General features: G+C 41.2%; 1 protein-coding gene across 1 annotated transcript in view; it reads left to right on the top strand.

Moving 5' to 3' along the window:
- Positions 1-12,460, top strand: part of ca4a (carbonic anhydrase IV a) — a 35,372-nt gene extending 22,912 nt beyond the window's left edge. The window contains exons 6-11 of the mRNA XM_052035960.1: positions 760-927; positions 2,437-2,582; positions 3,811-3,903; positions 5,297-5,363; positions 7,676-7,839; positions 8,437-12,460. Coding sequence (XP_051891920.1) covers positions 760-927; positions 2,437-2,582; positions 3,811-3,903; positions 5,297-5,363; positions 7,676-7,839; positions 8,437-8,616 — 818 coding nt within the window. The 3' untranslated portion in view covers positions 8,617-12,460. The remainder of the gene's footprint in view (positions 1-759; positions 928-2,436; positions 2,583-3,810; positions 3,904-5,296; positions 5,364-7,675; positions 7,840-8,436) is intronic.
- Positions 12,461-24,354: the final 11,894 nt, after the last annotated feature.

Genomic DNA, 24,354 nt, shown 5'->3' on the forward strand with positions numbered 1-24,354 from the left:
ATATTCAGATAAAGATCTTGCAGTTTGATGACAGTATAATGAAAAATAAAATTCCACCTCCTGTGAGCTATATACAGATGTCATCTATTATAACAAACCTATGGACATTTTCACCTAATATTAAAGTGTTACAAACTGTTTCTTCTAATTGGAATGTAAATCCTTCAGTAAAGATAACCTATGCTAGACTGCTGTAAAAACCCAGTTACTTCACTCAAGGAAAGAAATCTGCCATCCTTACTGGACTGGCCTATATCTGGCTGCAGACGCACCGATTTAGTTGACACTTATCTGCAGTTCAGTGGCTGTTAGCAATGAATAATAAATGCCGGCATGGCCAATGATGTCTGCATCCCATGAACCAATTAAAGCCTTTTGCAGAATATCAATTACTTTTTTCAAGTGTTCATGCTCTTATTTTGCAGCTAAAATGGTAGTGCTGCAATAGGAGAAATGGCTAAGTATTTCTTTTGGTTGTAGGATTAATGTCGACTCGGGCTACCTGCCCTTTTATACTATTGCCATGGGATCTTCTACTTTTAGCTGAACAGACAAATGAGACCCTTGTTTAACATTTCATCAACAGCTGACAACCTTTGACAATGCCTCTGTACATGTCAGCCTAATCTAGGTGCTTAGATCCTGAGGATTTCTTCAATGTATAAGTGGTAATGCTGTTAATGAGTCGTGCAAACATTTCACAAGGTTTTAAAGGAATTTGCTTTATGCACTGAAAATGAATTGCATCATCTTTTTTAGGACCCAGCAGCTGGAGCAAGCATTTTCCATCATGTGGAATGAAGAAGCAGTCCCCCATCAACATTGTAACCCGAAAAGTTTTCCTCGATACTGCATTGGGTCCCATTACTTTTGAGGGCTATGATGATGATGCTGTGGAATGGACTATTAAAAATAATGGTCACTCAGGTAAGTTCTGCAAATTCAGTCCATCCCACAGAAAGGATTTACTCTAGGATTTAAAGGAAGAGATAAAGGAATGCAGTAACAGATTTCCAATCCAAATATTCATAGTTCAAAAGTATCTAGAATACAAATGCTTGCTACCCAACAGAGCCCAACTATCTGCAAATGTTTGCATTGGTTTGGCTAAGTATAGGATAATAAATCCTTGGGCTTGGGTCAGCTTAAGCCAGGCCAGTTCAGTGTTTTGTAGTTTGGTGCTGAGTACTTTATCACTGTGCAGCTTCAGTGAGCCTGTTTCTCTTGGATGTATCCAACCAAGCATTAGGAAAAATAATGCTACTGTTAAGGGGGTAGAGAGAAATGAGGAGAGTGGCTTGGTCTCAGGGGTTCTCAAGGAGAGCCAGTGAGTTTGAATGGAAGCAGAGAGGGAAAAAGAAAGTAAAAAAATTTAAGAGTTTTGCATTGGCTTGAAGCTTTAAAATTTGGGCATGTACAGAATATACAATGCTGACTGAGTGAAATGGTGTTCTGGACATGAACAGGTTGGTGATCATTATACTTTTGGCATTTGTAGGGTGGGTCGAGGTTTAATTTTATTCCCATGCAGCTACTAATGCCTGTGCAATCTGGTTTCCTGCCAAGATTGATCAGAAGTTTCAGTGCCTGCTAGTTCTCAGATATTCAATATCATGGCCTTGTGGTGCTGTGCTGCAACCTGTAATGATTTGTGTACCTTTTCCCTGGATCTCTTTGATTCACTACACCATAAAACCAATCCCAAAAAACCATTTTATTGTGGAAGTTATTAAGAAAGGACCATTCCACACTGAGTAGGGTTTCTTTGGGTTCTCTAGGTATAAAAGTTTAATCTGCACATGTCCAAAACCAAAACAGAAGAAAACACAACAGAGCATTGAACAATTGTGCTGTACTTAATGCTCTTTGAATAGTTTTGTTTATTCAGAATCAGATTTATTATCACTGACACATGACGTGATAATTATTTTGTGGCAGAAGTACCATGCAAAGACACGAAAATCTATAAGTAACAAAAAAAAGTGCAAAAAAGAGGAACAATGAGGTAGTGTTCATGGGTTCATGGATCATTTAGAAATTTGAAAGCGGAGGGGATGAAACTGTTTCTGAATGATTAAGTTTGGGTCTTCAGGCTCCTGTACCTCCTACATGATGGTAGTAACGAGAAGAGGGCATGTCCCGATGGTGAGGGTCCTTAATGATAGATGCCGCCTCCTTGAAGCTGTCCTCACTGGTGGGGAGGGCTGTGTCTATGTATTTGTTAATCAAACAATGAAGATCAGGAATATGGGCTGTGGGTGGAAGAGGGAGTCTGGAGTTAGAAGCAGAGGTCATGTGGTGACCTCTTCAGTCATATATCCAATCAGAGCTATCACAGAGTGGGACTCAAACAAGGATATGTTTAGCAATTCTAGTGGCTAGTCAGATGTAACTTATGTTGATTTCCATTTCTGCAATTTGTTTTCTTGTTTATAGTTCAAGTGACTTTAAGTGGAAACATCACTATTAGTGGTGGAAAGCTTCCAGGTACATACAAGGCAGTTCAGTTCCACTATCACTGGGGAACAGCATCTCTTCCTGGCTCAGAGCATACTATAAATGGGAAACAGTATCCCATGGAGGTAAGACAAGTACATATTAAACTGAACATTTAAGAGTAAAATCATATTGTCCCAAAATTTGTGGAAACAAAAGATTTAATCCACCCATTTCTGCCATTTGGGAAACTGTTTAATTTTGCCTGTAACATTTGCTGTCTGGAACCTTTCCAGAGATTAGCTGTAGCTGAAAACCAATGTCACTCTGCAGCTACTCTAGATGTTAGCTACTAGTCAGGTAGCTAATATTGGATAGATCATCAAAGCTGTGCTTGAGATGGTGACTTATTTTGTTTTGCTCTGATTCATTGCTTCAAGCCAACTTCATATTAACTGAGGCAGATTTGTTGAAACAAGAGAATTGGCATTGGGCAGTAAAAAAATCTTTGCCCATTTCATTCAGGTGCACATATCTAAGGGAAAGAGGAGTGGTTGCTTTTCCCACATCAGGGAGGGTCTGTTTCCCACACACTATAATCTATTAAGGACCACTTTTGCAGCCCAACAAATCCTTAACTGAGACACAAGAGATGACAGATGCTGGAATTTGGAGCAAAAAACAAACTGTTGGAGGAAGTTAGCAGGTTGAGCAGCTTCTGTGGTGGGGGGGGGGGGTGGGAAGAATGGTTGACGTTTTGGGTTGAGACCCTGCGTCAGGACTGAAATTGGAGAGGGAAACTGGTATAAAGTGGAGAGGGAGAGGTTTGAGACAGGGGCCAGTAGGTGATAGGTGGACTGAGCAAGCGTGAGGGACGATGGGCAGAAAGAGCCAGGTGTGGGAAGGAGAGGAGTGGAGCTGGGAGACAGAGGCGTGTGGGTGATAGGTGGAAGCAGACAAGGAAAAAAAAAGGGTCAGATGGAGCCAGGTGGCAGGGTGAGGGGGGGGATGTGAAGGGTGAAGTTGGAGCCAGTGGCTGGATGGTGATAAATGGGAAACGAAGGCTACAGGGGCTGGAATGTGGTAAGTAAGGAAGGTGATAATGGGAACCGTTTAAGGAGAGAGATGAAGGGCAGATTGAACCAAATGGGGGAGGGGATCCAGTGGGTGAATTGTGTGGGTAATAGTGTAATTGACATTGGATTACAACAGTCAAGTGCACCATGTAGTGAATATATAATTATTTTCAGGAGCTGTATTATGAAGTCAGTATTGCAGTGGTTCAGACGTCCCCCTGCTCTTAGTTTTTAAGAATCATAACTTTTATGCAGCATTCAGTGTGATTTATAATCTGCATGATTCTGTCTTTTACAGTTGCATATAGTCCACATGAATCAAAAGTACTCGACAGTCGAGGAAGCTGTAAAACATTCAGATGGTCTGGCTGTGCTGGGATTCATGATCAGTGTGAGTATTGATCAGATGGCTGGCAGATGCCCCTTTAGCAAGTTATCACATAATATCTGATATAAAAATGTTCCACCATGACATCATGTTCAAGATTCGATAAATAAAGACATTTAGTCCCTCAAGCCTTCTCTGCCATTTAGTAAGATTGTGTCTGATTCTTGTTCCTCCTGCTGTCCAAAAGCCTTTTGAGCCCAGCCTTGAATATATTCAATGACTGACTATCCACAGCTCTCTGGAGTTCCAGAGATTTCAAAATTCTGAGTAATGGATTGTCTCTTCGCCTTGGTTCTAAATGGTTAGATCCTTGTCCTGTGACTATGCTCACTAGATCTTGATCCACCAAAGGGCAGAGTCTCCCAACATCCACCATACAGGGTATACAACTACAGGGTTTACGATGATTTTCCTCTCAAGAGTTTATTGTGCTTGATTGTGATTAGGTATGGTTTGACTCATAGGAAGAAAGTTTTAACATTTGTGAAACTTGTCCGTGATCAGACTAAATGGAGGGGAGACAAAGGGCTCCAGCCAATTCTTTGTGAGGAGTCAGTTTGGTAAGGAGATTGACAGTCTCTGATTAACCTCTGAGTTTACAGAGTAAGCCCTGGGTCCTCAGACCATAGAATACTCAACTCCTTACATGAGGCGAGGGAAGCTTTGGGAAGGAGTTAAGTGCCTTCACAGCATTTATTTTAAATAGAGATGAACACAGTGTTCCCTCTGAACTCCCCACAGACCCTCCTCCTTACAAAAAGCCTCTAGATCAAACCCAAACCCTACCCCTTTTGATCAAGATTGTGGGTTGAGTTCATTTGGTGAAGCTGTTTGTTATATACAATTGGTGAAAACCCAAGACTTCAAACTGGCCTCTGGAGGAGTGAATGGATCTGTCATGGCCTTAAGGAATACTTAGAATTGAAACTTCCAGAATCTCCTTTTTGAATTTCTACTCCACAACCTATATGACGTTCATGCCTTGCTAGCAAGGGCTACTTCCACCCCTTGCTATCCCATGAATTGATTCTGAACAGTAGGAAATCAAGCCCTTGGTGTCCACAGATTGTTCACACTGCAAATTCATATTTAAGCCAATTTGTGACTGCTGATGTTTGGGGTTTATCACAGGTGATAGTGGCTAGTGGTAAAGAATGGTAATCCATTTTCCCCTTGCTGTTGGTTGGTGTGTGCATAATAGCCACACCATGCTATAACCCTCATCATGCTCAGGAAGATTAATTGTAATTTTTGCCCAGACTGAGATCAGACAAAGGACTGCACTCACACTTACTGAGACGATCAAGCTTCTTGTTTTTGAAAATAAATAAATACTATCTGATTTACCATTCCACACCATGTTGAACAACTTCCTTCAATTTATCTTTTTTTGCAGGAATCAACTGAAGGTAATCAAGAAAGCAATAAGGTGATTGAAGCTCTGAAATATATTCAACGAAGTGGTAAGTCTTAATAACACGAGAGTAACTTTCTGGTAATCTCTTCCTCTGATAATATCTCTTGATTCCCTTCACATTTAATTTTGCTTTTGCCTTTAATTCCCTTTCATCAATCTAGTTACTTCTGGTCTTTGGCTAGTCTAATAATATCCTTAATTTCCAATATCTTCCTCTCTTTTCATCTGTATGACCCTGTTATGCTGTCTAACACTCTCTTTCAACTCTCTCAATAATTTTCCTTTCTGTATTTTAGTCCGCTTCTTTCTTGGGCCATTAAGCTGAGGAGCTTCTACACCTGTCAGAGCTAACTCGCATCAGACTGAGGATCAGTTTTTTAAGCTGTCTGGTGGTTCAGCTCACTTTATCATAGCAGCCTTTTGAATATTTCTGCTCCACTCTTCAAATTAAAAAAAATATTAAAGTTTACTGATACCAGTGCACTCCAAAACAAAAACAAAGAACCAAGTAAAAGAAATCTGAAATAAAAGCAGAAAATGCTAAAGAAGGTTGAGGAGCTAAGAGTTTTGATTAAGAAAAAACAGGGACATGGAACTGACCGTGAGTACATGTCAAAGAGCCAGCACCATACTGTAGGTGCATTAGGCTGAACACTGTGTTTCTATGGTGACTTATCCTATGATTCTCTCCTCACAGAGTGGTGGGGAGAAAAACAGAGTCAATGTTTCAGGTCTGGTGAAACTGTTTCATTGTCCATGCATGCTGCCTGACCTGTTAAGTGTTTCTAACACTATCTGTTTCCATTTTGGTGTATTCCAACACAATTATTACTCACTGAATATTTTTGACATTTAGTAGCATTCAAAAACATTCAGAAATTAAATACATTCGACTGTATTTTTAAAAAAAATCTGACTTTTTTAAAGATTAAGATTAAAATAGTTAATTAAGTGAAAATAATTCCATACTATTTAAATTATCCAAAATTTATATCAGACCTACAATGCTGTTCCCATTGTTTGAATGATTGGCAATAGACGCAGTGAGGAATTGCTGTAATTGACTGCTGCACCTCTTGACTCCAAGAAGAAGTCAACACCAAACCATGGCTGTCCCTGGTCAGCAGCTGCCAGGCATTTCAGGGATTCTGTTTTACTGAATTCTCAAACCTGCTGGCACATTGCACACTTTTACAAGCAAATTCTAGACCAATAAGATATTTCCTTTATGTTATCTGAAATCCTCTAATGCTGCTATGGTAGCAGCACTTCAAATTCTCAGTTTTCTCTTGTCTGCTTCAGCCTTACGGTGTCCAATATTCAATGGGGTGGTTCTTGTGATGAAAGAGATGACTTCATCCCAGATTGTGGTATGGAATTTTAGCAGATTATGTGCATCTATTTTCCAGGCAGTTTCCCTTACTGGAGGACATCCTCATTATTTGACTTGATTCCCAGTTAGATGGGAAATGCTCTGCAGGTTGAGCAAGGCAATAGCTTCTGAGCTGGTAAATGAACGTGCAGCTGGTTTGGTGGGAGCCTGGGTATAGATCTTCCACGTGGGTGTGAAATATGGACAGGGGTTGTGCAGTGCAGAGCAGGCATGGAGAGTTCGGAATGTGGTTGTTACTGAGTTTGAGCCATGTTTCAATCTCTGGAACCAGAGGGAAATTCCTAGTCTTTGGATTGTCTCATTCTCAGTCCTGATGGTGGCCTGATCATGGAATTGTCTTTGTTTTCTCCTGTTGCAGGGTAGCATTCAAAGGCAGATGGAGAAGGTTAGCTTGGTGGTCTGAGGGAAGCAGTATTGCTTCTCTTGTCAGTGCTGGAATGATACTTGCCTCTTCCACAAAGAAATCCTCACATCCCCTTAACTGCGGGGATTCCTGAACTTCAGTAAACCCAGACAATCATTGTATATAATACTTAAATAGAAAGGGTTAGTTGCCCGTACACATTTTTCCCTCCACTCAAACTGGGAGGGGCTGAGTAGGTCAGATTGTGTTTGAGATTTTTTACAATTATAACATCAACTTTTTTGTGGTTGAAGACTACCCTTATAAGAATTTGGACTATTCAACATCACATCATTAGTTCCCTTCTATTTATGCTGGAGTCCAGCATACAACAATTAAAGCATTCATAGACTCATTAGAACCCCTGTTTTAAGCAATTGTTGGTGCACTTGGTGTAAGCAAGTTAATAGCTTGTTAAAACAGTGAATGAAAGAATTCATCTTGTTTGACATTTATATATGTTCTAAACTTTGTACATTGAATAGTGTAAACTGAAGATCATTGATAAGCTGTTTGGATATCATTATAGCTCTCTTCTTTCCCTACCACTTTATTGTTTTAGGCACGACACACATGCTGAAGTCAATTTCATTGGAAGATATGATTCCAGATCAGGAAAAGCTTAAAAGATACTATCGTTATGAAGGCTCATTAACTACTCCAGCATGTAATGAAGCAGTAATTTGGACAGTATTTGCAGAACCCATTCAGTTCAGCAGGTCTCAGGTAGGTCTTGTGCATTCGGCATCTCCTTCTTGAATGGACTATCACTTATTTTTAAACGGTAACCACTAGTTCTAGGCTGTCCCACAAGAACTATCCTCTGCACATCCACCATATCAAAATTCCTAAGGATCTTATATGATTTAATCAAGTCACCTCTCGTTCTTCTAAACTCTAGCAGATACAACCCTGGGAGAAATGGGATTGTTCTGTGAATTGATATAGGTTTAATATGGTGAATGGCTTCCTACAATGTTCTAAGGGAATTTGAATATCAACTGAAATTTTGGATTGACCAATTTCCACTGCCATTGAAGTACAATATGGCCATTTAATCCAATGTCATTTTTGTGCCAATGGAAGTAGATCTCTCTGTTTCTAAGCCTTGTATATTTGCTTTTGTTTCACTGCTATGGATTGCACGTCACAGTGTCCATTTCTTATCTCCCTTAATACTATTCAGTGTGGATTATGCCATGCGATAATATATGATTTGTTGAGCTTTTGTTTTTGGAAAATAGATCACCAAAAATGATGTACTGAATTTTTAATAACTGTTACTTAAAAACTTAAAATGGGAATTATCTCTGTTTTTTTCAGATCAATGCATTTCCTAGAAGTCTGTTCTACAGTGACACAAACCAGATGATTTCAAACTTCAGGCCGGTTCAAAGCTTAAATGGTCGTAAGGTCTATGTTTCGGATTCAGCTGTTAGGCCTTTTAGTGGTGAACTGCTGTGGTGTGTGCTTGCGTTCTGGGCATCTGTACTACTTAACTGACCAACCTAAAGATTGCATTGCTATGGAATTTCCTGTCCTGCCTAATGGATTTAAAAAGAAATCCCGGTAATAAAACACGTCAAACTTCACAGATTAACTCTAAGCAACATCTGACTTGCTGTTAGAAGGTTCCTGAAGGGAAAAGGAATAAGGTAGTCCATCCTCTTATCACCTTAACCTACCAGCACACTTCCAAGATAGGAGATACTCATGTACTAGCTTGTTATTTTCGGTGAATGTGCGCAGTGGTACAGCTGAGGCTGTTTAATCATGAAATCATATTAAAACAAGTTTGGCTTCAATCAACTGATTGCCTTTCCATGCCATTCAAAACAGGATGGCACTTTAAGTTGTTGTAATATGTTAAATACTTACAAATGAAAGGAAAACAAAGCATTTGAACTCCTATGTTAAACTCTTTTAAAGACTATAGCAATGGAGCTAGTGACTTTGTTCTGTTTCAGAAATGGCAACCGTCTGAACAGTGGTCACAAGTTACTTTCTCCATTGAATCCATGTGGCTGGAACAACTTCATAAGGGAAAAAATAGTGAGGGTGATGGATAGTGGGATGGTGTTAGTGGGAAAGGAGGATTTATTTAAATATCTGGTGCAGAAAGAGGTCAAGGTGATTTTAATTCAGGACATTACGTAGAAAGGTTTGGCCTTGGAAAAGGTAGAGGGATGTCAGTTGTATGGAGAGACTGGAAAAGCTGGGATTGAATTAGAGTGGAGGAGGGGAACTTTATGTGCTGATTGGGAATATTGTGGTGGAAGTACTGGATTCAAACTTGAAAAGATAATAAAAAAAATATTCAGGGCTATAGGAAAAAAAATAAAGTCGAGACCAATTGGAGCTTTAGTTCAAAGATCCAATACTGTCCAAATGGCTTCCTTGTTTAGGTCAGGGTTCCTAAGGAATTTGGAAATACAAGAATGCAGATGCTAAAATTTGGAGCAAAAAGTAAAATTGCTGGAAGAACTCAGTGAGCCAAGCAACGTCTGTGGGGGCAGAGAGATGGTTAACATTTCAGGTCGTGATCCTGTGTCTGGACTGAGAGAGTAGAGGGAAGGTAGCTGGTATAACGAAGTGAGAGGAAGGGTGGAGACAGGGGCTGGTAAGTGATAGGTGGAAACAGATAAGGAAGGGATCGTGGGACCATATAGGGAAGGGGGAGAGGATAGCAAAGGAACCAAGAGAGAAGAAACCCAGGTGGATAGGTACATGGGTGATGGGCAGATGGAACCTATCCAACTGGGATTCTTCTCTCGTGGTTCACCTTTGCTATTCCCTCCCCTACCTGGTTTTTCTGCCCAGCATCCTTTCCTTATCTGGTTCCGTCTATCTCCTACTACCAGCTTATCTCTATCCTCCCCGTTCCCTCCCTCACCCAATTCTATCTGCCTAATCTTCCTCCCCTCATCTGGTTCCAGCTATCACCTACTAGCCTCTGTCTCGCCCCTCTCTCTTGTTTCTTTAGACTGTCTGTCTTCCCTCTGCACTCTCAGTCCTGATGCGGGACCTTGACCCGAAACATTGACCATCCCTTTGCCTCCACAGATGCTGCTTGACTTGTCGAGTTCTTCCAGCAATTTATTTTTTGTTCCCAGGGAACTTCCATGAGACGAAACTCTTTGTGGGGTGTTGAGGATCCTGCGTATTCCTCCTTGCCAAGAAAGTATCTTGAACGATTCTATTGTTTTCTCACTTATTTTTACTCAGTGGGAAAGCATTAGTTGCATTCCCACTCAGCGAAATTAAAATTCATGCTAAAATCTGCTGCTGACATTAAATATGTATCCAAAATTGATCTTTATGAAGGAGTCCACTGGCTTGAGAAAGTCAGAACCATATAAGGTTAAATCTGATTACAATAGATCAAGGTGGAATTGACTGAGATTCCTCAACCTCATACTTAAATCTTAAGTAGCTTTATTTTAAAATTCAAAGAGTTAGTCTAAATAAGTATTTTTGAATTTATTTCCTTAAGTTTCCATTTAAAATAGAATTGTTTCACTCTACTAAATGTGATGCATGCATTTTGTATTTATGGAATTGACAGTAAGATAGTCATATTGATCATACGTATACACTTCTTAGAACTGAAGAAAGCCATGTCGCACAAAACGGAATTTCTCTCATCTTCTCATCTTTTCTGCTCTATAAATTAATGTTTAGTAACTAATAGTTAACTAAGAAAATTTGTAATTGAAAATGCATCCTGTTTAATTTTTAGTCAGCATTAACTTTAAGTAGATTGCTGTAACAACTACTTCGGTGAGGAACGTTGTAGTGATGTCAGTTGAACTGTCCAGTGCCCCAAAGTGGTGCCATTGTACCAGCAAGTAGCCCTTTGGAAAGCTAGAATTATTTCATTCTTCAATCATGCTTAATGCAGATACTTCAAAAATAGAAAACTGCATTTGTAACCTTTATAAGTATACCAGAGACTGAATACACTAGAGTAAGTCAAAAGAGGGAATACATTTTTTCTACTTGAAATTATTTTTTTTCCATTAATTTTTAAGATAATTAAAAGGTATTGGATACGTGTTTGAAGCAGAAAATATTTGTCCCCATAATCTATTGAAAAATTACTGTAGGCTTTCTTTTGTAGGATTATTAAATGTTGTGCAGTTTCCCATTGTTGACTTATACCTGAATTTTTGTCTTCAATGGTTATTTTTTATACTTATTACTTTGATTGTTTTAGCCCAGACCAATGTCATTTTTTTTTGTAAAATCAGTTAGGAAGTCCTTAGCAGGAGCTCATTAATATTCCAATAACTTTACCCAGGCAGCATTAAAACTGTACTGTTCTTTGCAGTCACATTCCCTGGATCTGAGTCTGAAATTTCAGGAACGTTTTCAGGGACTAACAGGATTGTCACTGGAAATTAAGATACTTAAGTACACCTCATTGCATTTACCAATGGAGCAGCATTGTTATTGTCTAATGGGAACTATAAGCAATGAGACTTGCAGGAAATAATCTTTAAAATAGCAGGGAAATGAATCTGTTGTAAACAGATAGATAAATTAACAGCTTTTCCATTGAGTTTAGTCAGTGCTGTCCTCAGTAAAATCAGAAATCAAAAATTCTTTACGTGAAAGTGGCTGGGCTGGTTCAGTAATATATGTGTGCCCATGTATTTGTTCCCAGGAAGCTGACTTTCCTTTAATATATTATGCATGCATATAGTATATACATAAATTGAGTTGTGTGAGAATAAATGCCAATTTACTTAATTTCAAGCACTGAGATTCTCTAAATGTAGATATAGAAGGTTTTTTTTCATGTGCCATTTAGATATAAAATATAGATTGTGCCAGAGAGGTCTCAAGAATAGAACAATGTTGACCAAAAAAGATATGGAGTCAAACAAGAACAAAAATTAATCCATCCAGTTCTCTTGTATCCTTTTCCCTGGTGAAAACAGCTGAGCCTTGATCAGTGGATCTCTCCTTGTGTTTTCTGTGTTAAGTGACTTAGCCACAAACTAACAATTGAACAATAGCTTTCTGAATAAGTGTAGCTGCTTTCTTCTTTACCTGTATTGGAGCAATTTATTTTTGTTAAAGTATAATGGTTGAATAAGAATTATAAAATTGTCAATCTTTTCAAATTGTATATTACTGAGAAATCATGGCAGATACACTTGGACTCTACAAACCGTATGCAATAAAGAATTCCTGTAATATTTCTGTAGCTTTTGAACTTGTACAAATATGTGTAAATAAATTTTTATAACTACTTGTAATTTTGTTAATGGTATGAATGTTTCTCAAGGTAGTGTAAGAACTGGGTGACTGTTATTGATATGTAAATTAAAAGATTTTATTTAATGTAAAACTTCTAAAACCCAAGTATTTTTACATTTTTCTTTGTGACTTCTTCTTAAAAAAGAGGTATCTATGTAATAGCTAAACTATTTATTTAATGTGCATGGAATGGACTATATCGCAGAGCTTGACTGATTAGAATGACTCACATCATTTTGAAACATAGTCGATGAGCATCCTAGACCCTGACATAACTTTTCATTTAAAATTGAAGAAAGTCCAGTGCTTTCTCCTTTGTAAGCAGCCACTAATGAATTTGGGTGAATTACATGTTTTATACCAAAACAATCCTTTTAGTGGCAGTTTGATGTGAAGCTGCTACCTGCACCTCCACTCCCAGCCTGGTGACCTCTCTATGGTTGCTGGTCATTGAGCTGGTTATCATATGAAATTATCCGGGCTGGAGAGGGCTCATCCTCCTTGATGATAGACCTGCAGTGTCTATCATCAAGGAGGTGCTGTCACAGTGGTCTAGATAAGTAATTGCAGAGTATTTTGTAGATGATACACACAGCAGCCACAATGCACTGATTGCAGAGGAAAAGAATGCTTAGGATAGTTGATTGGATGCCAGTCAAGTGGGTTGATTTCTCCTGGATGTTGTTAAGTTTCTAGAACACTCATGAACTCCTTCAGTGATGTCCACAGGTTGGGATAAATGACCTGCAACAACCAGAACCTTCTTCCTTTGTGCAAGGTATGATGCCAGCCATTGGAATGCTGTCTATCTGATACCCATTGAACTTCAGTTTTAGCAGAAGCATTGATGTTGACCTCAATCAAAGGCTGTCTTGATGTCAAAGATTGTCACCCTTGCCTAACCTATAGAAATCAGCCATTTGTACCATGTTTTGACCAAAGCTGTGATGAGATCTGAAGCCTAATAACCCAGGCTGGGCATTGATAAGCAGATAAGTGTCATGTGACAGTACTAACTCCATTAGCATTCTCATTCCTGAGGATACATATTGTGCACTATGTGAGGTACCAGAGGACCAGCAGACTGGATGGAATACTGGGAGAGTTAGAGCAGGGAGGGGTGGGATACTGGGAGAGTTAGAGCAGAGAGAGGTGGGATACTGGGCGGGTTAGAGCAGGGAGGGGTGGGATACTGGGACAGTTAGAGCAGGGAGGGGTGGGATACTGGGAGAGCTGGAGCAGGGAGGGGTGGGATACTGGGCGGGTTAGAGCAGGGAGGGGTGGGATACTGGGAGAGCTGGAGCAGGGAGGGGTGGGATACTGGGCGGGTTAGAGCAGGGAGGGGTGGGATACTGGGAGAGCTGGAGCAGGGAGGGGTGGGATACTGGGAGGGTTAGAGCAGGGAGGGGTGGGATACTGGGCGGGTTAGAGCAGGGAGGGGTGGGATACTGGGAGAGCTGGAGCAGGGAGGGGTGGGATACTGGGCGGGTTAGAGCAGGGAGGGGTGGGATACTGGGAGGGTTAGAGCAGGGAGGGGTGGGATACTGGGAGAGCTGGAGCAGGGAGGGATGGGATACTGGGCGGGTTAGAGCAGGGAGGGGTGGGATACTGGGAGAGCTGGAGCAGGGAGGGGTGGGATACTGGGAGGGTTAGAGCAGGGAGGGGTGGGATACTGGGCGGGTTAGAGCAGGGAGGGGTGGGATACTGGGAGGGTTAGAGCAGGGAGGGGTGGGATACTGGGAGAGCTGGAGCAGGGAGGGGTGGGATACTGGGCGGGTTAGAGCAGGGAGGGGTGGGATACTGGGAGAGATGTGGCTATGGGGTTACAAGTAGTGGGGGAAGAAGTTTTGCATTGTTCAGCACCTGAAGAGCTCAGTCAAAAGCATAGAGATCCAAAGTGCCTTGAAAATATGGAATCAATCACCCAACAAATTGACCAACGAATTGCCAACAAATGGTGAAGAAGTGGATTTACCTGAGTATTTCAGCTAAGATAATCCCTGTATCAAAGAGTAGTGTGGGATAATTGGGTTTCAATTCATGGGGCATTGGCATCAGTATTGGGGTAAGAGGGAATTGTTCCATTGGGCTGTCCTGTACTTGAATCAAACTGTGTCGTGTCCTAGTGAATCAAACAACTATGTCAGCAGATAAGACTCTGAACTAAATATTGGGAGGTGAGGATGGATGGGTTCTGGTGAGGGAAAACATAGAAAGTGAAAAAGAAAGGACAGGACAACATTGGAGGAAGTAAAATGGGTAATGATAACCACTCTGTTAAGAAGGGAGAGTCCATACAAATATAACCTTCAATCAGAGCTAGAGAAGAGAAAAGTGGTCAGAAGACAAAATTGAAAGTTCTTTATCTGAATCCATGTACCATTCATAATTGCATTGATGTTTAATGACACAAGTTAAAATAATTGGGTACGGTCGAATAGCCATAACAGATACATGGTTGCAAAATGACCAAAGTTGGGAATTAAATATTCAAGAATACTTAATAGGAGAAATGGAAAAGGAAGAGAGGTAGCCCTGATAATAGAGGATGGTATAGCAGCAGTGGAGAGAAAGTCTTAGAAAATCCAGGATAATCAGTTTGGATGGAGCTAAGGGGTGGAAAGCATCATTGAGAGTTATCTTTTCAGTCTCTCTCCAGAGAACAGTAGTAATGTAGGGCATAGTATAGATCAGAAAATTAGAGGTGTATTTGCTAGAGATAATACAATAATTAAAGCAGCAGTAATATGTGGAGCACGAATTCATGAAGTGTATATGACGTTATTTTTCTAGATCAGTAAGGAACCAATGTGGAAAAAGTTTATTATGTATCTAGCATTGTTCACAGAGAAAGGATCAATTAATAGTCTAGTGGTTAAAGGATTTACAGGAAAGAGTGATCTTAATATGATAGAAGTTTTATATAAAATTGAAAATGGTTTAGTTCAATCTGAATCCAAGGTCTAAATCTAAAATGAGCAAACTTTGAAAGTATGAATTGTGAGTTGGTTACGTGTATTTGGAAAACTGCATTAAGAAGCAAGTCAGTAAATGAACAATGATTAACATCCAAATAATTAATATCTAGTTTATTACAAATAGATTTCCTTTTGAGGCACAAAAGAGCTACCAGGCATAATGGCCTAGAGAAGATATGGGGGAACTGATAAAAGGAAAAGCTTTATATAAGTGCCAGAAAGATTAGGGACACTGAGGACTAGGAGTTAAGCAAAGGATGACTAACATATTGGTAAGGAAAGGGAATGTAAAATATGAGAGAAGGCCATTGACTAGATGTGGGTAAGTAGGATGAGTATGAATGGTCCAAAGTTGGCATGGACATGGTGGGGTGAAGAACCTTGTTCTGTGTTGTATGATTCTATGTCTATGAGAAATCAAATGAGAAATATAAAAACATACTATAAAAGCTTCAATAGATAAGAAAAATGGAAAAGATTAGGAAAAGTTAATGGGGACCCTTACAAATTAAGGAAATTCATTGGCAACAAATCTATTAGAGATTGTTGAGGTTGAAAGCAACAGAATAACTATGGGGGAGTCAGTGGATGTTATATATTTGGATGTTCAGAAGGCCTTAGGTTGTTAAACAAATCTAGTGCAAATGCAATTATTTTGGCAAGGATCAAGGATTTGTTAACAGACAGAAAACAAAGAGTAGGAGAAATGGGTCATTTTCTGACTGGGAAGCTGTGATGAGCCGGGTGCCCCAGGGATCGGTGCTGGGGCTGAATGTGATTAATATCAATTACTTGGATGAGGGAAGCAAGTATAAGTTGTTGAAGTTTGCTAATGATACAAAGCTAGCTGGCAGTGAGAGTTGTAAGGAGGATGTCAGGAGGCTTCAGGGGAATATATGCAGGTTAAGTGAATGAGTGAGGACATAGCAGATGGGACATAACTTGGAGTTATCCACTTTGGTCGAAAAGCTGAAATGCTGAAAAGCTATTTTTGAAATGCTGAAAGACTGAAAGGTTTTGATGTTCAAAGGAACTTTGGTATCCTTGTACACAATTTATTGAAAGTTAATATGCAGGTACAGCAAGCAATTAGGAAGGCAAACAGTATGATGGCCTTAATTGCAGAAGAATGTGATAAAATAAAACTATGTTACTGCAGAGAGATAGAGTTCTGGTGAGATCCATATTTGAACTATTAAGTCTGGTCTCCTTACCTAAAAAAGGATATACTTGAGATTAAGGGGTGTAATGAATGTTAACCAGATTGATCGCTGTGAGGAGCGATTAGGTAGACTAGGCCTATACTTTCTTAACTGAAGAAGAGTGAGAGGTGACTTCATTGAAACAGGCAAAATTCTTATGAGGCTTGATCAGGGAGATACAGGGATGATGCTTCCCCCGAATGTGACATTTAGAACTACAAGTCTCATTCCAAAAATAATACATTTGTCATTCAGGGCTAAGTCAAGAAGAGATTTCTTCGTCCAAAGGATACTGAATCTTTGAAATCCTCTTTCCAGGAGGTATGTGAAGGTTCAGTTGCTGAGTATATTCAAGATAATAGATTGTTGAGTTTAACAGAACTGAATGAAGATGGGTTAGTACAGGATTGTGACATTGAGTGAAAGTTCAGCCATGATTTCACAGAATGGCAGAGCAAGCATTGGGGCTGAATGGCCTGCTCCTGTTCATATTTCTTATGTTTTCTCACATACTGATATGCCTTAACAGCTGCCAAACTACAATCAAGGGAAAAGCTGGGCACAACACCTCCCAAGGACTAAAATTTGGGCACTAAATGCACTGACTGCTAACTTATGATACAAATCTTATTGGAGATAGAAAGTGAATTCCATAATACTTACATGATTAGTTATTTGTTCAGCTAGTATTTGGGTGCAAAGTTTGTCTGGGAACTTCTTGGAAAATTGTGTTTGCTGTTTTGTTCCATGTCACTGTCACTATAAGGGCATGCTTGAAGCTGAATCCTTGCATTTGATAACTGGCTTATTATTAGGGTGCAGTAAGTTACATCTGGACATTGGCCAGTCCTACATTCTGGGAATATCCTTGTGCATTCTCATTCTGGGATTGCTTACCATGGGGAAACTAATCAAGTTTATGCAGTTTTTGACCTGCTTATGCAGTTACTTATGTACTCTCACAGAAGCTGAACAAATGTAAATGGTGAGAGCAGTTTCAGGCAATGGTAGTGCCAGGCTTGTGGGAACATTAACTGCAGATCACTTTGCAGAAGATCATACAACCAGCCTTCACTAGGAATTCTGTTATTTTTCATCACTCCCAGGTAAAATAGCCGTTTTGCAACTATAGGCTACAATAGCTGCAAAACACTATGATGCCAGAGGAACTCAACTGGCCAGGCAGCGTCCGTGGAGAAAAGCAGGCGGTCAATGTTTCGGGTCAGGACCCTTCTTCAGGACTGAAGACAGGAAAAGGGGAAGCCCAATATATAGGAGGGAAAAGCAGAGCAGTGATAGGTGGACAAAAGAGGGGAGGCGGGGTGGGCACAAGGTGGTGATAGGTAGATGCAGGTAAGAGATAGTGATGGGCAGGTGCGGGGGAGGAGGGGAGTGCAGATCCACCGGGGGATGGGTCAAAGGTAAGGAGGGAAAAAGGGTAGGAAAAAAAGAGATAGGCTAGAAAAGGGAAGAAAAGGAGATGCATTGTTGTGGTTTGTGTGGGGGGGGGCGCGGGGGTTGAGGGACTAAACCCCCGCCCCTCCCCACTTTGAGGGGATAAAATGGGAGAATTCAATGTTCATGCTGTTAGGCTGCAAGGTTCCAAGATGGAAAATGAGGTGCTGTTCCTCCAGTTTGCGCTTGGAATTCTCCTGGCAGTGGAGGAGGCCGAGGACTGACCTATCAGTGATAGTGTGGGAGGGGGAGGTGAAGTGACTGGCAACGGGGAGATGCAGATCGCGGTTACGGACAGAACACAGGTGTTCTGCGAAACAGTCACCTGGTCTGCGTTTGGTCTCGGCAAAGTAGAGGAGGCCACATTTGGAGCACTGAATGCAGCAGATGATATTAAGGGAGGTGCAGGTGAATCTCTGTCTCACCTGAAAAGACTGTTTGGGTCCCTGGAAGGAGGTGATGGAGGGGGTGTAGGGGCAGGTGTTGCACCTATGGTGGGGGCAGTGGAAAGTCCCTGGGGTGGGAGCGGGATGGATAGGGAGGGAGGGAGTGAACTAGGGAGTTGCTGAGAGGGCAATCACTGCGTAAGGCAGAATGGGGTGGGGAGGGGAAGATATGCTTGGTGGTGGGGTCCTGTTGGAGATGGTGGAGGTGGCAGAGAATGATGTGTTGGAAATGTAGGCTGGTGGGATGAAATGTGAAGGCAAGGGGGATCCTGTCCCTGTTGGGTCTGGGAGGGGTGGGGGGGTGAGACCAGAGGTGCGGGAAATGGCAGAGATGCGGGTGTGAGCTTACTTGACCACAGTGGGGGTGGGGGAAATGCCACAGTTAGTAAAGAAGTGGGACATCTCAGATGTCCTGGAGTGGAAAGCCTCATCATGGGAGCAGATGCAGTGGAGGCAGAGAAATTGAGAAAAAGGGAGAGCATCCTTGCAAGAGATAGGGTGGGAGGAGCTGTGGGCGTCAGTGGGTTTGTAGACGTCAGCGGATAAGGAATCTCTTGAGATGGAGATGGAAAGGTTGAGGGAGGAGAGAGAGGTGTCAGAGACAGTCCAAGTGAATTGGAGAGCAGGGTGAAAGTTAGTGGTGAAATTTATGAAACTGTCAAGTTCTGCACGGGTGCAAGAGATGGCTCCAATGCAGTTGTCGATATAGTGGAGAAAGAGTTGAGGACCGGGGCCGGAGTAGGTCCCATTCCTCAATTACATGATTACAGCTCCTCCTACCCTGTTCTATGTTCTAACATAAAAGTGAAACGGAAAAGCCTCAACAAATACGTAAAAACAAAAAAAGAGAGATTAGTGACATCAGAGTAGGTTCTTGTGATTTCTGGAAAGGAACACATGACAAACCCTGTGGAGTTTTTGAGGACGTATCTGGTGGGATAGATAAAGAAAAAAAGAGTATATGTGATGTTCTTGGATTTTCAGAAAGCCTTTGATATGTTCCCACATAAAAAGTTAATGAGCAAAACTAAAGCGTATAGCTTTAGAAGTAATATATTGGCATGGACTGAAAACTGGTTGACAGACAGGAAACAGAAAATAGGAATAACGGGTCTTTTTTTGGGGTTGCAGGTGATAAACTAGTGCAGTGCTGCAGGGATTTGTGCTGAAACTCTCTTATTCATGATATATCAATGAATTGGGTGAAGGAACAGAATGTAATAATTTGAAGTCTGCCAAAGAAACTATACTGGATCAGTTTGTAAACCGTGAGGAGGATGCAAAGTGATTTCAAGATGACTTTGATATATTTATTGCGTGGTGCAGTACAATATGGATAAATGTGAAGTTATCCACCATTGGTAAAAACAGAATATCAGTGTCTTGTTTAGATGATATTAGATTGGAAGAGTTTATGTAAAAAAGACTTGAATGTTCTTGTACACCAGCCACTGAAAGCAAATACTGTATGCAAGTGGAGCTTAAGTTGGGCTTTATAGCAAGAGGATATGGTGTATACAAGCAAGAATGTCTTGTTAAAATTACTCAGGGTTAGATCATACCAATATATTTGTAATGAAGGTTTATCAGACTAGTTCTTGGAACTGTCTGACTGCCATATGTGCAGAGACAAGGTTGACTAAGATTTTATTTATCAAATTTTAGAAGAATAAGAGAGGATCCAGTTGAAGCTTGCTAGATTCTGCCAGGGCTAGACAGACTGGATGGGGGGAGGATGTTTCCCCTGACTGGGCTGTCTCGAACTGGGGTTACAGTTTCAGATTACAGGGCTGATGGTTTAGGACTGAGATGAGGAGAACTTTCTTTATTCAGAGGGTGGTAAATGTGTGGAATTCACTACCAGAGGGTTGTAAAGGCCAAGACACTGAATATATTTAAGAAGGAGATACATACATTTCTAGACATGAAAAGCAGGAGGTGTGGGGACAGAATGAAAATCTTACACTGAGATAGATGATAAGCCATGACCATATTGAGAGTGGAGCAGACTCAAAGGGCCAAATTGCCCACTCCTATTCCTATGTTCTATGTTTCTTTATAAAGTCAGCTTCCTAGCCATTTCTCAACGAAATAAATATGCATACCAACTGCAAATGTTAAAAGGGAATCTTTTCATCTGCAATGTTAAAAGTGTCAATGCCACTGGCAAGTGGGAATGTAGGACAAATTTCACCTCAGGTGATCCTCATGCAACCCAGAAAGTGGAAACAAGACAAGCAATTTAACTGCAAGTCCAACCTCATGGCGAGGGAAGATAGCACTGCCCACCCCGCCGGTCTTCCTCCCACCCAGCTGTCATTGAATTCTTGAAACCCAAATTCAATTGAAGCCATACCAGGAAACCAATGAATGAAAACAACTCACTTACAGAAAGCTGTTTTGGCACTTCTCAGCGACCTAAAGTACTGGCTAATCCCAAAAGACCAGCTGTGAGGTGTGGAGATAAGAAATGACTGACCACCAAATTCTGAAGGGCAGTTCTGATAGTGCAACCTACACTTCCTGGTTGATAGAATAATTTAGTCATTTTTGGTGGTTTGGGACAATGCACTGTTGTTACACGAAGGCAACGACTTCCTCCATTTGGGATCTGAGTAAACAAGAAGGGCTGCCTAAATGTGAAAACCTTATGAGGTGGAAGTGGCCACCAAGGTAAGCTTGGAATCTTACAGTGGGATGAGATCATATGATGGCAACATATGGATAAGAAATCAGGTTCTATAAACTGCAACATACCAATGCAGTATAATTTCAATCTATTAACATAACTACCACAGATTGGGGGGAGGGTCAGATAATACAATGGCAATATAGTTAAAGTCAAAGTTGAGTTTATTGTCACATGCACAAGTACACGTACGCACAGATGCAATGAAAAACTTACTTGCAGCAGCATCATATAATTAGCATTCACAAGAAAAACATAAATTAAACACAATTTATAAAATAAAGAACATAATTAGAACAAAAAAAAGCAAAGTCCATTTTAGTGCCAAGTGATCAAAGTGATCAGAGTGTTACTAAACTGTAGTGATTAGGGTTTTGCTGGTTGGTTCAAGAACCGAGTGGTTGAAGGGAAGTAACTGTTCTTGAACCTGTTCTTGAACATATGAATAAGTTATCAGTACAGCAGCACACCAATGTAGTGTAGTGGTTAGCGTAACGCTTTACAGCGCCAGCGACCCAGGTTCAATTCTTGCCGCTGTCTGTAAGGAGTTTGTACGTTCTCCCCGTGTCTGCGTAGATTTCCTCCCACATTCCAAAGACGTACAGGTTAGGAAGTTGTGGGCATGTTACGTTGGCGCCGGAAGCGTGGAGACACTTGCAGGCTGCCCCCAGAACACTCTACGCAAAAAGATGTTTTTCACTGTGTATTTCGATGTACGTGACTAATAAAGATACCTTATCTTATCTTATCAACTCATTAACATGATTACCATAGATGGAAGTCAAATTCACTATATTTTACTGACTGAATGTGAATAAATTTGGAACTGCCACTCATCACACTAATGCATGAACCTGGTAATTTTATCATATAATGTACCACGTCATGGAAGTTTATTGCTAAACAGATTGCTCAGCAGTCCCCGAGTGATGATTAATTGTCTCAGTGACCTCCAAACGTGTAGAGTGTTTATACACTGAGACATCTAAGTAGTCTTTGTCGAGGTTCACCCTGACTGACTGTGCAACACAGGACTCGTTGCTCAACAGCCTATTTCGGGGAAGCACACTCATTCAACCATCAACTGCTGCTGACAACTCTCCCTTACCCCACAGGGGACATTCAATCACCACCTGCAGCCCCCCACCTTGTCCAAAACCCGACCCCTGAGGTTCTGATGCTTCCTCCTCCCCAAGAGAAGCTCTGGACCCCAGCCCAGCCTTGCTCCATTGCAATTCCCTTTCCCCTCCACCACCACAACCTCCACAACTCAAAATGTGACAACCAGCTGAATTCCACAGAGGAAGCGGAGGAAAGGTCCTTGTGCACACAGTGTTTTGTTGCCTTCACACAAAGGCTCTGGAGGAACTCGGCGGGTCAGGCAGCATCTATGGAGGGAAATGGACATTTGACGGTTTGGGTCGAGACCCTTCATCTATACTGGAAAGAAAGAGGGAAGATTGCCAGTACAAAATGGTGGAAGGAAGGGGTGGAACAAGCGCTGGTGGGTGAGAGGTGGATCCAGGTGAGGGAGTGACAGGCAGATGAGGGAGCAGGAGAGTGGGAATGATGTAACAAGCTGTGAGGTGATAGGTGGAATTGACAAAGTGCTGAAGAAGGTGGAATCTGATAGGAGAAGATGGTGGGGCGTGGAATAAAAGGAAGGGGGTGGGGAGGGGAACCAGTGGGAGGAGTGTGTGGGTGATGGGCAGATGGAGGGGGTGGGAGAGGTGATGGGGGCCACTGGATCAGGAGGAGGGAGACTAAAAAGGGGGAAAGGGACAGTGGGGAGTGGTTACCGAAAGTTAGAGGAGCTTTTGGCCCTGAGTGCAAAAGCATTTCAAAATGGGGTCACGCACACAGGATATCTGTTGGCCCACTGCGCCTCACTAGTTTGCTCCACCTTTCCAATTGGGGAACGGTGTATCTTTCAGGCAGAGTGAAGAGGAGACGGGTGCTCACAACAGGAACTGCAGGAAACTGAAAATTCCCTAAAGAAGCTGTTGACTGGTTATGAGGCAATCCAGTCATATTTTAATTAGAAATGTAAGAGTCATTGTTGCATTGACATTTACAAGACACTTACATTTACAAATAAATACCAGTCACTTAAATTACATTGTAAGCAACTTGTTCTGTGATTTTATAATATCACTTAAACATTTTATGTGGCTGCCTTCATGGCTTACTCACGTATTATTCAATGCACGGCATAATCCTTTGTTAAAATGGTTTTGAACTTGATTCCCTAGAGTTTAAATAGTTTAATCCAACAGTCACTCCTAGGCTTAGGGAACCACCTTTTTCCAACAATGGGCTGTGTGTTTTCTCCAGAGAGAAATCTGAAAAAGACTCTGAAATCAACTCCTTTCCTAATACATTTTTTTACTTTGACATTTTTTCAGTTTCCACCTTGAAAATACTCAATCCCATCTTCTCAAAGTTTCCTTGAACTCTATCAAAGTATTCAAGATGCTGAGTTCTTCTTCAAGCCCTAATTATTTCCAGTGAGTGGACAATTTTCTCATTATTTATTCATTTCCAGAATGAGGTAAACTCCTGCCAATTCAGCACTTATTGACCAATCCCAATGACCTCTGAGAAAGTGAGCTGCCTTCTTAAATGGCTGTAGTCCTTCTGGTGAAGATATTTCCACAATGCTATTGGGTAAGTTGTTCTCAGAGTTAGACACTACCACCATGAGGGAACAGTGAAATATTTTCAAGACAGAATGAGTGTGATTTGGTGGGGCATCTGCAGGTGATGTATTTACTCCTTTCTTTCTTGCTGGTAGAGGTCAGTCATTTGGGGCCGTGTTGTTGAAGTCTCTTCTTTTTCTTCTTAGGCAACCCCTTGGGATCAAGGGTGATTTGCTTCCAGTCCAGTTCTGTGTGTTCACAGGGGGAGCAGTGATGTTTGACAAGATGGGCAGGTTAGCAGTTTGTGAGGTGGTGGTATGCTTTATCTGCTGTTTCTACTGAGCTTCTGTGTGCTCTTGACAAATGATGTTTGTTGTGCCGTCTTGAATGCTTTGAGTGGTCATGGATCACCATTGAGCAGGCACGGGACAAGGGTTCCCAGGAGTCAGTGGGGATGTTGCACATTTTCAAGGAGGATTTGAAAACTTCCTTAGATTGTTTCCTCTGTCCACCTGGTACTAAAGATGAGCCATTGCCTCCCATGTCTCAGGAGTCATCACCTAGTCA

This window comes from Pristis pectinata, chromosome 21, assembly GCF_009764475.1.
Source record: "Pristis pectinata isolate sPriPec2 chromosome 21, sPriPec2.1.pri, whole genome shotgun sequence".
Classification (NCBI taxonomy): domain Eukaryota; kingdom Metazoa; phylum Chordata; class Chondrichthyes; order Rhinopristiformes; family Pristidae; genus Pristis; species Pristis pectinata.